At 41.8% G+C, this 14,171-nt stretch overlaps 1 protein-coding gene across 3 annotated transcripts in view; it reads right to left on the reverse strand.

Moving 5' to 3' along the window:
• The window catches only part of Agk (acylglycerol kinase), an 81,355-nt gene that overhangs the window by 43,293 nt on the left and 23,891 nt on the right, over nucleotides 1-14,171 (reverse strand). For all 3 annotated transcript variants that reach the window (XM_036182051.1, XM_036182052.1, XM_036182053.1), the window contains exons 3-4: nucleotides 8,407-8,446; nucleotides 2,782-2,861 (exon numbers count right to left, since the gene is read on the reverse strand). In XM_036182051.1, coding sequence (XP_036037944.1) covers nucleotides 2,782-2,861; nucleotides 8,407-8,446 — 120 coding nt within the window. The remainder of the gene's footprint in view (nucleotides 1-2,781; nucleotides 2,862-8,406; nucleotides 8,447-14,171) is intronic.

Below are 14,171 nucleotides of genomic sequence, written 5' to 3' on the forward strand. Positions count from 1 at the left end.
TAACATTAAACACACAGTTATCTCATTTCTTAAGGTTCTCCTAAAGTTTAAACCAGTCCTACATAATGAGAAAGCTGTACAATAAATTATACATTGTGTTAGTGCATGGGGATGATAATGACAAAAATAGTGCCATTAAATAGTAAAAGCTTTAAAACAGAAGGTGCTGGAGTTTCAGAGCATCCGTGTCCTACATGCATGTAGGGATCCACCTTGTTATAAGAAGCAATGCACTCAGGGAAGGCCATCTGTGGCAGCATCTTAACCTGCCTTTAGATAAAGTGCTGCACTTGCGAACAAGAATCTGCTCTAACTTTAAGGATGTAAATAAGGGCGGGAGTGATGGCTCAGTGGCTGAGGCTGCTGAACAAGCTCCAGTGTCGAGACTTGGAGCTCTGATCCCCGAAACCCACCTAAGTGCCCAGTAGGTATGATGGCGAGCTGGCCCTCTGAAGATAGGGACAGCAAGCTCATTAGGGACAACAGATATATTGACAAGCTCTGCGTTTGATTGAGAGACCTTGCCTCAACAAATAAAGTGGAAGAGCAACTGAAGATGATCCCCCCCCACGTCAACCTCAGGCCTCTATATGCATGTGTACACATGCCTACACTTACGAATACACATGTGTGTGTGTGTGTGTGTGTGTGTGTGTGTGTGTGTGTAAAAAGGAAAAACTTTTAGTATATACAGTTATATGCAAGATGAAAGAAGGACCTAAATCTTAAATAAAAAATTAAGTTTGTGAATATAAAAACAATGTTGACTGGGGAACAGCTGTGGGATGTCTTTCTGTACCCTGTGAATATATGTTGCTCTGACTGATTGATAAATAAAGCCGTTTGGCCTATGGCAAGTCAGGTTATATCTAGGCTGGAAATTGAGGAGAGAGACAGGAAGAAGAAAGGCAGAGGGGAGATGCCAGCCAGATGACCAAGGAGCAAGATGCCAGCAGACTGGGAAAGCCACAGAACATGCTGCAAAACATAGACTAATAAAAATGAGTTAATACAAGATAAAAGGGCTAGCTAGCGAGATGCCTGAGCCATTAGGCCGTACAGTTTATAAGTAATATAAGCCTCTGTGTGTTTTCTTGGGTCCGAGTGGCTGCGGGACTGGGCAGGACAGAGGAAAACTTTCGACTACAGGAAAAAAAAACCAAAACAGCAGCAAAAACAATACAACAACAAAAACCTCACAACCAAGTATTCCTTAGAAGCAAGAACTTACAATAATCAATTCTATCTTAAGGAAACTGACAAAACCTGTCACCAGAAATTGAAGATTTGTAAAGGACAAGCACAACAAATAGCTACATTTAAAGAAGGGTGAAAGGAGACTATTCTGAACCAGGCTAGAAACTGACAGCAGAAGCGGCAAGCCTCCACAACTTTCTATAAACATTGAACACTCATAAGCGCCATCCCATTTAATACAATATAAAAGACATCTGCATTCTACATAGTATCTCTTAAGGTCTGTGTTCTGGTTTTGTATCTATTTTGATGCTTCGTTTTATAGCTGAGTAGACTGAGGATTTAGGAGGCCGAGTAACTCAGAACACTTTAGAAGCAGAACAACACACAGACACACCCTGAGCTTTCTGCTGCCTTCACTAGCAGTGACTGATGTCCTGGGTATTTTGGCTATGCTGTTTAAGAACCTATCAATATGGTTTATTACTGGTATGAAAATTGGTGTTTATGGAGAAGGGTAGTGGACTTAACCAAGTCTCGCAATAGTCTATTAAGCAAGGTTAATCTGCATAACCAGGTACAATTTACAGAAGGAGTCAATATATTCCTTACTGTGAAGTCAAGCTCAGACTTCCCCAAAAGATCCTACATACCCCCCAAACTGGCTTTTGGGCCCCTGCTTCTTTTTGCTTCAGACTGCCTGCACATTTAAAATCTGGTCCCAACTACTCAATATCAATGTCATGTGAATTAAATTTTATAGCATCCAACCTAATATACTTTCACAAATTACTCAAGCCTCAGAAAGTACAACTGATCTAGACACTAGGACAATAATAGTTATCATTTTTTTCCTCTTCAGTTCTTTCATTCTATTCTTTAAAAAGTAAATTTTAAATTGTTCTTTTCAAAATAGTCAGTGTCTTTGTATTTATATTTCCAAGCACCTAACTAACCCTTTAACTTTCCTTATGGCTTTCCCCTCACTTGTGGTCATTCTGAGTTCCTCCACACCCTCTCCTTGCCTTCATAGTATGCTTCCATTTCAGTGAGTACAATCAACTAACCAAGAATTACAGCATTCTAAACAAAAGCCCGGCTAGTCTTCACACTTATTCCCACAATCCCTTTCTGCAGCAGTTCCTGAGGAACACTGTCACTCTTGTTCCTAGGTTACTGCCCTGTAGACCACATCCTCATTTGAGAATAATGAACATTCTCCTCCAAGAACAGCTTAAGACTGCCTTCTTTGGAAAGAACACACTGTCCTCCTGAGCCCACAGTGCTCCTGGTCATCTCTGTGCATCTGTCTATGGTGATAGCCTCACACAATTATGCAAAGCAGGAGAACATTCCCTGAGGAACACTCCCAAGCTGATACAAATCCTTGGTGTTTGCTGAACATCAGTTCATGTCATGGTTACTCACAGTTAACTATTACTTCCACTGTGAGAATAACTCCTGTGGTTGTAGAGTATTGGTCCCAGTCATTCTACTCCTACACAGTCTAACTACCTGCCTCTATGGGGATCTTGCCTTTTGCTTTTAGAAAAACCGAATACAGTAAGTCACAAGCCGAAATACCCTTTGCAAGCTGCAGGATTGAGAAAGACCGTGGCTTTCTTCACTTGTGCATTGGGAGGAATGAGCTGGTTGCCAAACACCTGAAAAGGAAAAAGGAGAAGTTTTCAATTAAATGCCCTTTATTCAGCTAGTGATCACATATTTTTTTTTTTCCATCCCCAAAGAATTTACTTCCAGCCAAAGAACAAAAGCTCATTCATAATCTCCGTAACAGAACCACACAAGCAACAGAACAAAGGCACACTGCTATTCAACAACAATGAGCCCTGTTTCACACTAAGATAAAAACCTTGCTTCCCGTTCCAGTGGCAGTACCTTCTAGAAAACATAGCTGTTTTTATTACAAGCACAAAACGTGTAAGGCCACAGGCTATGAAGTTTAACCCATGTGGCTTCAGTTTTCAGGGTACAATCCTGAATCCTTCAGTTTATCACTAAAACTTTTTCTCAAAATGTGTTACTAGTTACTTTTCCCATCTGTATACACAAAAGATTACTCAACCCTTTTCTAGTCCATGGGCTCTAAGGCTGAACGGAATCAAGAAGCACAAAATTCAGTGCGAGGATTCAAACCGGCAGCAGAATGGGAGTCACTACTGTGATGTCCAGATCGGAGCGGACATGTGGTGAGAAGAGCAACGACAGAAAACCACTAAACAGAGCAAACCTGCAGGTCTTGGAAATGAAGAAGCAAGTCTTAGCCAGGTGGTGGTAGGGCACGCCTTTAATCCTGCACTTGGGAGGCAGAGGCAGGCAGGTCTCTCTGTGCATTCCAGGACAGCTTGGTCTACAGACTGACAGGACAGCCAGAGCTGTTATACAGAGAAAACCAGTCTGGGGGAGGGGGTGCAATGGGGAGTATGTCTGGGCTCTGGCAGCAGAATTCTAGCAGAGAAGTATAAAGACTAGAGAAAAGTAATACAAAGATATTGTATTGAATAACTCATTCTAAATCTACTACATTCCTGACTGTCCATTGTAGAGGTTCTTTCTACATCTTGCTTCAATTAAACAACCCTTGGTGCTGGAGAGACGACTCACTGGATAAATAAAGAGTAAAGTCTTGTTGTGCAAGTGTAAAGAATAAGTTCAGATCACCAGCTCCCAGGTACAAAGTTGAGAGTTGTTAGAATTCCGAGCCACTCCCCCAGCTACATGACCGCACATGCGTTGTCCAGTAGCCAGGCAAGATGCTTAGTCATCCCAGGGCCTTATGTCCTATGTAATAGATGCACTTCATGATCACGTAATTAGCTCGCAGTGTGATCATGTAATCTATATGCATGAGTGGCATAGCTACAAAGCCCATATGCACATGTGTGGGGGGAACCTATTCCTTCTCTCTTTTCCTGCACGGTCATCCCATAGGCCTCTGCATACCCCTTCTGTTCCCTGCCCTTAATAAACTCTTAAAGTGGGTTTTGTTGTGCCTCGTGGCTTCTCACACATGGTAAATGGCGCCACTTAATGAATAACATTGAGTCGCTTAATATAAAACAGGAGTGTCAATGTATGCCTATAACCCCAGTGCTGAGAGGTGAAATAGGCAGATCCTGGGGCAGCAGGTCTAGCTGAAATGGCAAGCTCCAAATTGAGTAAAAGGAACTATCTCAAAAATACGTGGGAAAGCTATTGATGATGACAACCAATTCTAACCTCTTGCCCACACAGACACAAGTACACAGGCATACACATGGACATACACACATACATGCATACACACATACACACACACACACACACACACACACACACACACACACACACACACTTACTTTCCAAATACTTCAAAAAGATATTTTCTTTATAAAAAAAAACTATCTGGCCCATTATCAGTTCTGTTCTTTTTACTCTTATCCAGATCTTGACATTTTGCTGCTAAATCTCCAAATATCGTAATTTGTTCGGCTCCACTCCATTCTAGAATTCCACTAGGAAAGAAGCAACTAATCCAGCTGTGGTGGTCTGAATGAAAATGGCCCCCACAGACTCACAGGGCATGGCATTAGTGGTGGTATGGCTTGCTGGAGGTAGTACGTCACTGGGGGGTGGGCTTTGAGCTTCCAGGTGCTCAAGCCAGGCCAGGTGTGGCACTCTCTTTCTGCTCTCTGCCAATTTGGATGCAGCACTCTCAGCTATCTCTCCAGCATCACGGCTGCCTGCACGCTGCCATGTTTCCCACCATGACAATGGACTAAACATCTGAACTGTAATCCAGCACCAGTTAAATATTTTCCTTCATAAGAGCTGCCTTGGTCATGGTGTCTTTTCACAGCAATAGAAACCCTAAGACAGAAGTTGGTACCAGGAGTAGGGTATTGCTGTGATAGGTCTGACCATGCTTTTGCCTGGAGGAATATGAAACACCTTGGGACTTTGGACCAGAAAAGTGATTCGACATTTTAAATGAGGCTTAATGGGCCATACTAGTAGGAAGACAGTAGTGCTAAGGATGACTTAAATTGTGGGGGCCTGGCTCAAGATGTTTCCAAGGAGAAGAATATTAGTATGTGGCCTTGAGCTCTTTCTTGTGATACTTTGGTAAAGAATGTGGTTGTTTTCTGCCCTTGTCCAAAAACTCTGCCTGAGGCTAAATTAAAGAACTATGGATTAACTGCTTTGGCAGAGGACATTTCCAAACAACTTAGCATTAACTGTGTTGTGTGGCTATTAGTGGCCAGTCTTATGTTTATCTATAATGAAAAGGAGCAAGTTAAGAAAGGAAAAATACAAAATGTACAGTTGAAGGAGAAAAGGAGTACCAGGAAGTGTAAACAGATTAAAGAAAATCCTGATGCTAAGTGGGATAAAGGGAGTGGTAACCTCAGAGCAAGACCCCACCCAGCTAAGCTTCCAACTTGTGAAAAGGAATTAAAGAAAAGTTGAGGGCCCAGTGGTGGCACACACCTTCAATCCCAACACTGGGAAAGCAGAGGCAGGTGGATTTCAGAGTTCAAGGCCAGCCTGGTCTACAGAGTAAAACCCAGGACAGCCAAGTTTAGGCAGTGAAGGAAACTATCAAAAACCAATAAGCTGGTGAAAATGTATTTGAACAAGGGGGCCATTTTCCAGCACCAGCAAGCAGCAGAATTTGGCAGCTTAGGCCAAATGGTTCTGGCTTTAGAGTTAAGGATAGAAGAAATGGGTTATAGATCTCCCTCCTCAACTAAGGAAAGGTGCTGAAGCTAGATATATATTAGGGCGTCCCTTCATGGAGGCCTAGAGAGGCCATTGTATGAAGCTGTAAAGGTGAAGCCTGGATTGTTTGGAGACCTCAAGATGTTGGAGATGCCAGATCCATGGGGTACCTGCCGAGAAGAACTGCTAACAGTAAGCAGAAACAGCCCAAAAACAAGAAGTGTGTTGCAGTCAACAAAGCTGAAAGGAGTTGGAGATCTGAAGATTACTTTGACATCAGACATGGAAATGCAGAGTCTGGAGTTTGCTCAGCTGTTTTTCAGTCTTGCTTTGGTCCAGTATTTCCTCACTATGCTCCCTTTCCTCCATTTTGGAACAGTAATGTGTATCCTGTGCATTGTATGTTGGAAATATGTGATCTGCTTTTTTCTCATTTTGATTTTAGAGGGGGTTATAGGTAAGAGATTGCCATGAGTATCAGAGACTTTGAACTGTGGACTTTTAAACATAGTTCTGACTGTGATGGACTATGAGACTTTTGAAGTTGGACAAAATGCATTTTGTATTATGATACAACTATAAGCATATGGGAGCTAGAGCGTGGAATGTGGTGGTCTGAATGAAAATGGCCCCCATGGACTGATAGGAAGTATATCAGTAGAGGATAGGCTTTGAGGTTTTAGATGCTCAAGCCAGGCCCAGAGTGGCACTCTATTCCTGCTGTCTGTCCATCCAGATATAGAACCCTCTGCTACCTCTCCAGCATCATGTCTGCCTGAGTGTTGCCATGCTTCCAGCCATGACACAATGAACTAAGCCTTTGAACTGTAAGCCAGCCCCCAATTAAATGCTTTCCTTTATAAGAGTTGCTGTGGTCATGGTGCCTCTTCACAGCAATAAAAACCCTAAGGCACCAGTTCTCTGGCCAACCAGACTGCAGATGTATTATACTGAATTATCCCTCCTTGTCTGCATTTCTTAGTCCCTAGAATTGCTAACCATACTTAAAACTCAAGTCTAGGTTCCATAATGGATTAAGATGTTTGTGAAACTAGAGTTGCATTTACATGATTTTTATTTTAATCATTCACTCATTTAGACTGTAAAAAGAACATAGGAAAAATAGAGAAAGCTGTGAGGCCCAACCTACCTTCAGTCACATGGAATGAGCTAAACATGTACAGGGGAGTTGAGGATCAGAACAGTAAGGAGGTCAGTATGTGGGGGAAGAATAAGGTCTAACAAGACCTTACTCCTGGGAAAGTAAGAGGGGATTGGATTCAGAACAGAGGCAGAGGATTCACCTTAGTAAGAGGAGGGTGTATCAGCTGGAACTCAATATTAAGGTTTATTCAGTAGTTACCTTGATTTGATCACTAACTATTGCATACATCTACCAGAATATCATACTGAGACTCATAAAGAAGTATAAAATATTGTGTCAATTAAAAATAATCCAAAGGCTTATTTTTTGGGAAAGAATCTTACAGTACAGCTCAGGCTCACATTATGTTACTCATTATGTAACACAGGAAGCAAGCTCATGCAATCCTCCTGCCTCAGAAGCTGGAATTATAGGTTTAAACTACCATACTGATCTTTAAAAGAAAATTTAAAGTTTATTTAAATTAATTTTTAAATAACTTGAAGCTATACTAGATAGTATATCTGTGCAGCAATAAAATCAAATTCTTAGAGCATATTTAGAACCAAAGAAGGATTTACTAATAGTGTCTACTGAAGTCAAAACACTTCAGAAACAAACACGAGGTTTGCCACCCACTTCTACTAAATGTGGTCTCTTTGTCATTTTAACTTTCCTACATCTCTTCAGGCACTGCTGACATCATAAGCTTAAATGGAATATAACAAAAAGGCCCTGAGTCATACAACTCCATCTGCAGGGTATAAATTACAAATGGGAAAGAGAGCAAAGCCAGAGTCTTAAATCTGAAAGGATTTACAATCCAACTATCACCAGCACAGCCAGAGAAATGGATGCTTAAGCAGAATCCCAGGGAACTGGATGGCAGTGCCATGCTATGAATCAGCCATGTTAGGGAGATGGGCTTTAAAACAGGAGTCAACAATTTTAACAAGAGTTGACTTTCAGAGGTAACATCTGCTCTGAACCATTATCCCTGGGGGCGATTCAATCAGGAATGATTCAGGGTTTATCCAGATCTTCAAGGATAACTGCGAACATGTGCCAATTCCCAGCTCTTCAGCCAGTCCGGGTATGTGTTCTTGGGAGAGATCCAGAAGTAAACAAGTCTGAAAGGGTGGGCGTCAGAACTGTTCCTCACCAGATGGCTAACTTCCACCCATTCTACTCAGAATTGGCTGACAGCCTGATCCATCTGGAGGTGGGGAACAGAGGCAAACTGCACCGATGCAAGACCCCACGATGGAAGTCCCGGGAGTAGCTGCGACTCCTGCACCACGGAGATAAGGGGCATTTAATTTTATCACAGGAAATGGCTTTACCTGAGCTTCTTGACAGGCTGCTCTTCTTAGCAGGTTATCACTATCAAAGCAAACAAAAGAGACCCAGCATTAGCATTCCTGGAGATTAAGACTCAAACAGAACTGGTAGGTTTTTTATATATATATATATATATATATCAAATCAGAAGCACATCAGGGTAATATATACTCTGAGTGAAGGGCTAGCCATTTCCACATTCTGGTGGATACAACACTGCCCTAGGCCCCTGCAACACCTACAGCCCCATCTCCAGAACCTGAAGATCTGTGACTTCACAGGACAACAGCAAAGTGCAGATTAATTCGGGGCTTCAGGATACGGAGGACATCCTGCATTACCCACTAGTCTTGTAGGCAGAGCAGCCTTGCTGGCTGTGTCAGAACACATATGACTCCAGGAGGGTGGTTACTCGCTGGCTTTACAGATGGAAGGGGCTGTGAGCCCAGGACTGTTGACAGCCTTGAGAAGCTGGAAAAGCCAGGAAGTAGCTTCTCCCCTTGCGGCCTCCAAGGGAATGGAGACCTTTTCAACCCTTGGACTTTAGCCCACAAAAGAGTGAGATAAATATCGACGGTGTGTTAAACTGTAAGTTATTAGATGATAATAGGAAACTAATATGTGTGTCTTAGGTTTTTCTTATCCAAAGGACATTACTCAGGTCATTTGCCAAAGCTAAATTTGATATTTAGCTGCTTCTACTTCTATTTTATCTGACTCCCCTATTTTTATATCATTATCAGATACTCTATTATATCATAAATGGAAATAAGAGGCAAAAGTTTGGCTTCCAAAAGTGAAAACATTCTATCAAAATACAATCATATATTTAACATAAAGTTCTCCAAGCTGTGTCATGAGAGCACATTAAATGGCTCGGATTGCCTGCAGAGGCCAGTCTTCAATACCCTGCACTTACATGCTTGGTACTACTAAGAAAAGAATTTTAAAGGGGGGAAAAAAGGTCACTTTACATATATTCCTTGACTGATACTGATAATTAAGGACAAATGAGAAGAAATAAAAAAAATCTATAGATTTTTCCACAGTTACTGCCTGCTAACCTGTGTTCCACAGCCAAGCTACACAATACCCCAAATGGTGAATGACCTGAAAGCTAGGAACAATATACAGTTTCATGAAAACTGTAATGCCTCCAGTACCTCAAAAGCACACATTAATAAAGAGTTGAGGGGTACTGGCCTGTTATGAAGTCTGGTTCACAAGTGAGCCAGCAGCCAGGTTCAGGTCCCACCTGCTGTAACTGCGCAGCTACCATCTCCCCTCCCCCACCCAACACTTCTGACTATGTGCTGTTTTTCTCCCTGCATCCCTTCATCAGATCCCACTAGAGAATCATTCCAACATTAGCAATTCAAACACAACACAATGAGGTAAATCCGAGGTACAAATTTCATTTTTAGAAATAATACACCGATAAGCCTTTGCAGTTTACTTGATATTTCACACCTATTATCTTATGGCTAAACACTCAATTCTTAGGCACCTCTGGCCATAGAGTATTACCAGGTTCTGTGTAGCAATGATACCATGGTCACTAAAGCTCCCCTGGACTGCACCAATTATCACCTAGCTTCCATGCAACCCTGGGAATACTGCTTCTAGTCTTCCATGCCTGGATCCTCTCCAACTCTTGCTTTTAATGTTTTTCTAGTAGGCTGATCTCCTTTCACTGCCAGTGGGAATCCGATGATGCCCTGTGACTATGCCTAAGCTCTCTTGCCTCTATAAACTGGTCTCCTTTGCTTGTTTCCTCTATTGCTTCCTTCCAGAGTCCTCCCACAGTGCCGGACTGACCACCAGAGGGCACTTGCTCCTCTGGGATGGTGAGCAGAGACCTCACCCTTTGTTTCAGCCATGACTCCCAGGCACTAGCTAAAGAGAACTAGCTAGATGTGTATGAGAACATATGGTAGCTCCTCTGATCATTTGTTGCTACATATAACATTCAACAGTTAACCAGTGAGAGGAATTTTAAAGATCATGTGTCTTTTGAATTTATTAACACTGAGTGATTTTTTTCAGAATGCTCTTCAAAATCAAAAGAATTTTAATCTAATGTGCAAAAAATAGAATATGCTGTCGATGCCACCTGCAGGGAAGCCAGAATATGCACTACCTTAGATCTTACAAAGCATTACATCCCAGTGTAATCACAGTCAACTCCAACATCTAAATTATACAAATGATCTTGATCTTACTCTTTGAATCAGGATGTTTATAAAAGACAAATATATTCTCACAGAAAGAGTCCCTGTACCAAGATGGACAGTCCTTCAGCATCCTAGGACATCCTAGGAGGACAACCCTCCACCACGAAATCCAAATCACTACTCAGAAGATTTACTACAAGATAAATACTACCTATATAAACAGTTACAGACAAAAAAAATCTATACATGTTCATTATAGATATTTTTTTCTGAATATCCTTTATCTGCAATTGGTTCGGTCCACAGATACCAAGCCTACAAGTGTGTATGGTCAACTATATCTGATGATCTACAGCAAACTCTAGAGCTGAGGAGCGAACCCAGGGCCTTGTGGTTGCTAGGCAAACACTCTACCACTGAGCTAAATGCCCAACCCCTAGCAAACTCTAAAAACTACTTCAAGAAATTCCAAATGTTTCAGAAATATGGTTTTGCCAGAATTTAAGTGAAAATAACTTAAAATTCATTAAGTGATTATGATGAGCCAGCTACTATAGCACCTCTGGATGTAAAATGAGAGCTACAGCTGTAGAGAGGACTGTGGATTCCACAAACAATCCCCTAACTTCCCTCCCTCCACTTGTGGCTGTATCCCATCCCCCAACTCCAGCAGGCACCCTCTGCTAAACCACAGGTAAAAGAATGCAAATAGATCCATATCTCTCACCCTTGCACGAAACTCAAGTCCAAGTGGATCAAAGACCTCAACATAAAACCAGACACACTGAACCTGCTAGAGGAGAAAAGAGGGGAATAGCCTTGAACACATCGGCACAGGAGACAAGTTTCTGAGCAAAACACAGCGTAGCCACTAAGATCAACCATTAATAAATGTGACCTCATAAAACTGAAAAGTTTCTGCAAGGCAAAGAACACTGTCAATTGAACAAAGAGGTAGTCAACAGAATGGGAAAAGATTTTCACTAATTCCATATCTGACAGAGGGCTAATATCCAAAATATATGAAGAACTCAACAAATTAGATATCAAAAAACCAAATAATGCAATTTAAAAATGGGGTATACATCTAAACAGAATTCTCACTAGAGGAATCCCAAAGGGCTGAGAAATGCTTAAAGAAATTTTCAACCTCCTTAGCCACCAGGGAAATATGCAAATCAAAACTACTTAGAGATTCCATCTTACACATGACAGAGTTGCTAAGATCAACAAGCTCATGCTGTCAAGGATGTGGAGCAAGGCAAACACTCATGCATTGCTGGTGGAAGTGCAAACCCATGCAGCCACTTTGGAGGTCAATATGGCGGTCCCTCAGAAAATTAGGAACCAATCTACCACAAGACCTCTTGGGCATATAACCAAAGGATGTTCAATCCTATGACAAGGACACTTGCTCAGCTATGTTCATTGCAGCTTTATTCATAATTGCCAGAAACTGGAAACAACCTAGATATCCCTCAGCAGAAGAACAGATAAAGAAATTGTAGAACATTTACATAATGGAGTATTACTCAGCTTTTTTTAAAAAATAACATGAAATTTGCAGGCAAATAGATGGAACTAGAAAAAAAATCATCCTGAGTGAGGTAATCCAGACCCAGAAAGATAAATATGATATGTACTCACTTATATTAGCAGTTAAGTAAATGATAACCAAGCTACAATCTGTAAACCCAGAGAGGCTGAGTGAAGAGGAGAGGTCTAGGGTGGAATGAAGGCATCTCCCTAGGAGGGGGAATTAGAATGGATTTTTGTGGGTGGACTGGAGGCAGGACTGGATAGGAGTTGGGGAGATGGAGTGGAGGGAGAGAGTGTGGGAAGAGACTGTTTAAATTGAGGAGCATTTGGGGGGTGATGTGGAAACCTAATGCAGTGGAAACTTCCTGGAACTTATCCATGAAGGTGGTACTAATGAGGGCTCCTAGTAGTGGGGTATATGGAATCTGGCCATCTCTTGTAGCCAGACAAAGCTTCCAGTAGTGGGACCAAGGTGCATTCAATTCAGTCGTTGGCCAAGAGAGTCCAAATTCCCCCCAAAACCCGGGCTGATGTAAGACAAAAGGCTGTCCTCCAAATGACAGTAACACCCCATTACCACTGTCATCACACAACTGATACCTACACAGAGCCCTCATCCCTACATTTTAGTCTCCTTGGCGCAGGAAGGTACTCTCTGCAGGCCACAGAAAGAGAAACACACAAAACCTTTGACCTACAGTCGTCCTGCCTGCATAATACGCTGGGGCAGTGGTGGCACAGAAATTGGGGAGGTCGCCAACCACTGTCTGATTTGACCTAAGACCTACCTCACAAGAACTCTACACCCAACACTACTTGGGTAACAAGAACCAGAGACTAGATAGCCCAGAGACCTAGAGTAAAACCAAACACGACTGTTCAAAAAAAAAAAAAAAAAAATCAATAAAATGATTCCTAATAATATTCTGCTATACTCATAGATCAGTCAGTGCCTTATCCTGTCATCTTCAGAGGTTTCCTCCAACAGCAGATGGGAACAGATGCAGGGACCCACAGCCAGAAATAATTCAGAGAGAGAGAGAGTCTAAATGGGAAGTCTCCATCAAATCCCTCCCCTCTGAGCTCAGGGAATTCTGTAAACAAGGCCGGAAGAATAGATAGAGGGGTGAACACCAGGAGAACAAGACCCTCTGAATCAACTGAGCAAGGCACATATGGGCTCAGAGACTGAAGCAACAAGCACAGGGTCTGCACCAGGGCCTCTGTGTACATATTATAGTTTTCATCTTAGTATTTTTATGGAACTCCTAACTGTGAGAACAAATGGGTCTCTGACTCTTTTGCCTACTCTTGGGACTCTTTTCTTGTTCGGATGCTATGTTCAATTTTTTTAAAAGATTTATTTATTTATTATGTATACAGCATGTATGACCAGAAGAGGGCACCAGACCTTATTACAGATGGTTGTGAGCCACCACGTGGTTGCTGGGAATTTAACTCAGGACCTCTAGAAGAGCAGACAGTGCTCTTAACCTCTGAGCCATCTCTCCAGGCCACTATGTTCAATTTTAATATGGTAGTTTTTGCTTCATTTTATTGTGTTTTATTTTGTTGTGTATGTTGTTATCTCTTAGAAACATGTTCTTTTCTAATGAGACAGAAACGGAGTAGAGCAGAGGAGAGGGGAGGTAGGGAGGAACTCGGAGGAGTAGAGGGGGATACCACAATCAGAATATATTGCATGAGAAAACAATCTATTTTGAATAAAATAAAAAATGTAAAAATAAATAAATAGAAAGAAAGAAAGAGTGAGAGAAAGGAAGGAAGGAAGGAAGGAAGGAAGGAAGGAAGGAAGGAAGGAAGGAAGGAAGGAAAGAGGGAAGAAAGAAAGGAAGAAAAAAAAGAAAGAAAGAAAGACCAGGTAAACGCTCTGGTGGATAATTGAAGAGTTAAGTTTTCCTTATTTCCCATCATTCTCTGATGCTGCTTTATACTTCTAACAGGTCTGTATTTCAGACATTCAGTCCCCAGCATGGGGTGCTGTTTTGAAAGCTATGGTACCATAGGAGGTGGTGCCTAGCTGACCAACGGTC

This window comes from Onychomys torridus, chromosome 3 (genome assembly GCF_903995425.1).
Source record: "Onychomys torridus chromosome 3, mOncTor1.1, whole genome shotgun sequence".
NCBI lineage: Eukaryota > Metazoa > Chordata > Mammalia > Rodentia > Cricetidae > Onychomys > Onychomys torridus.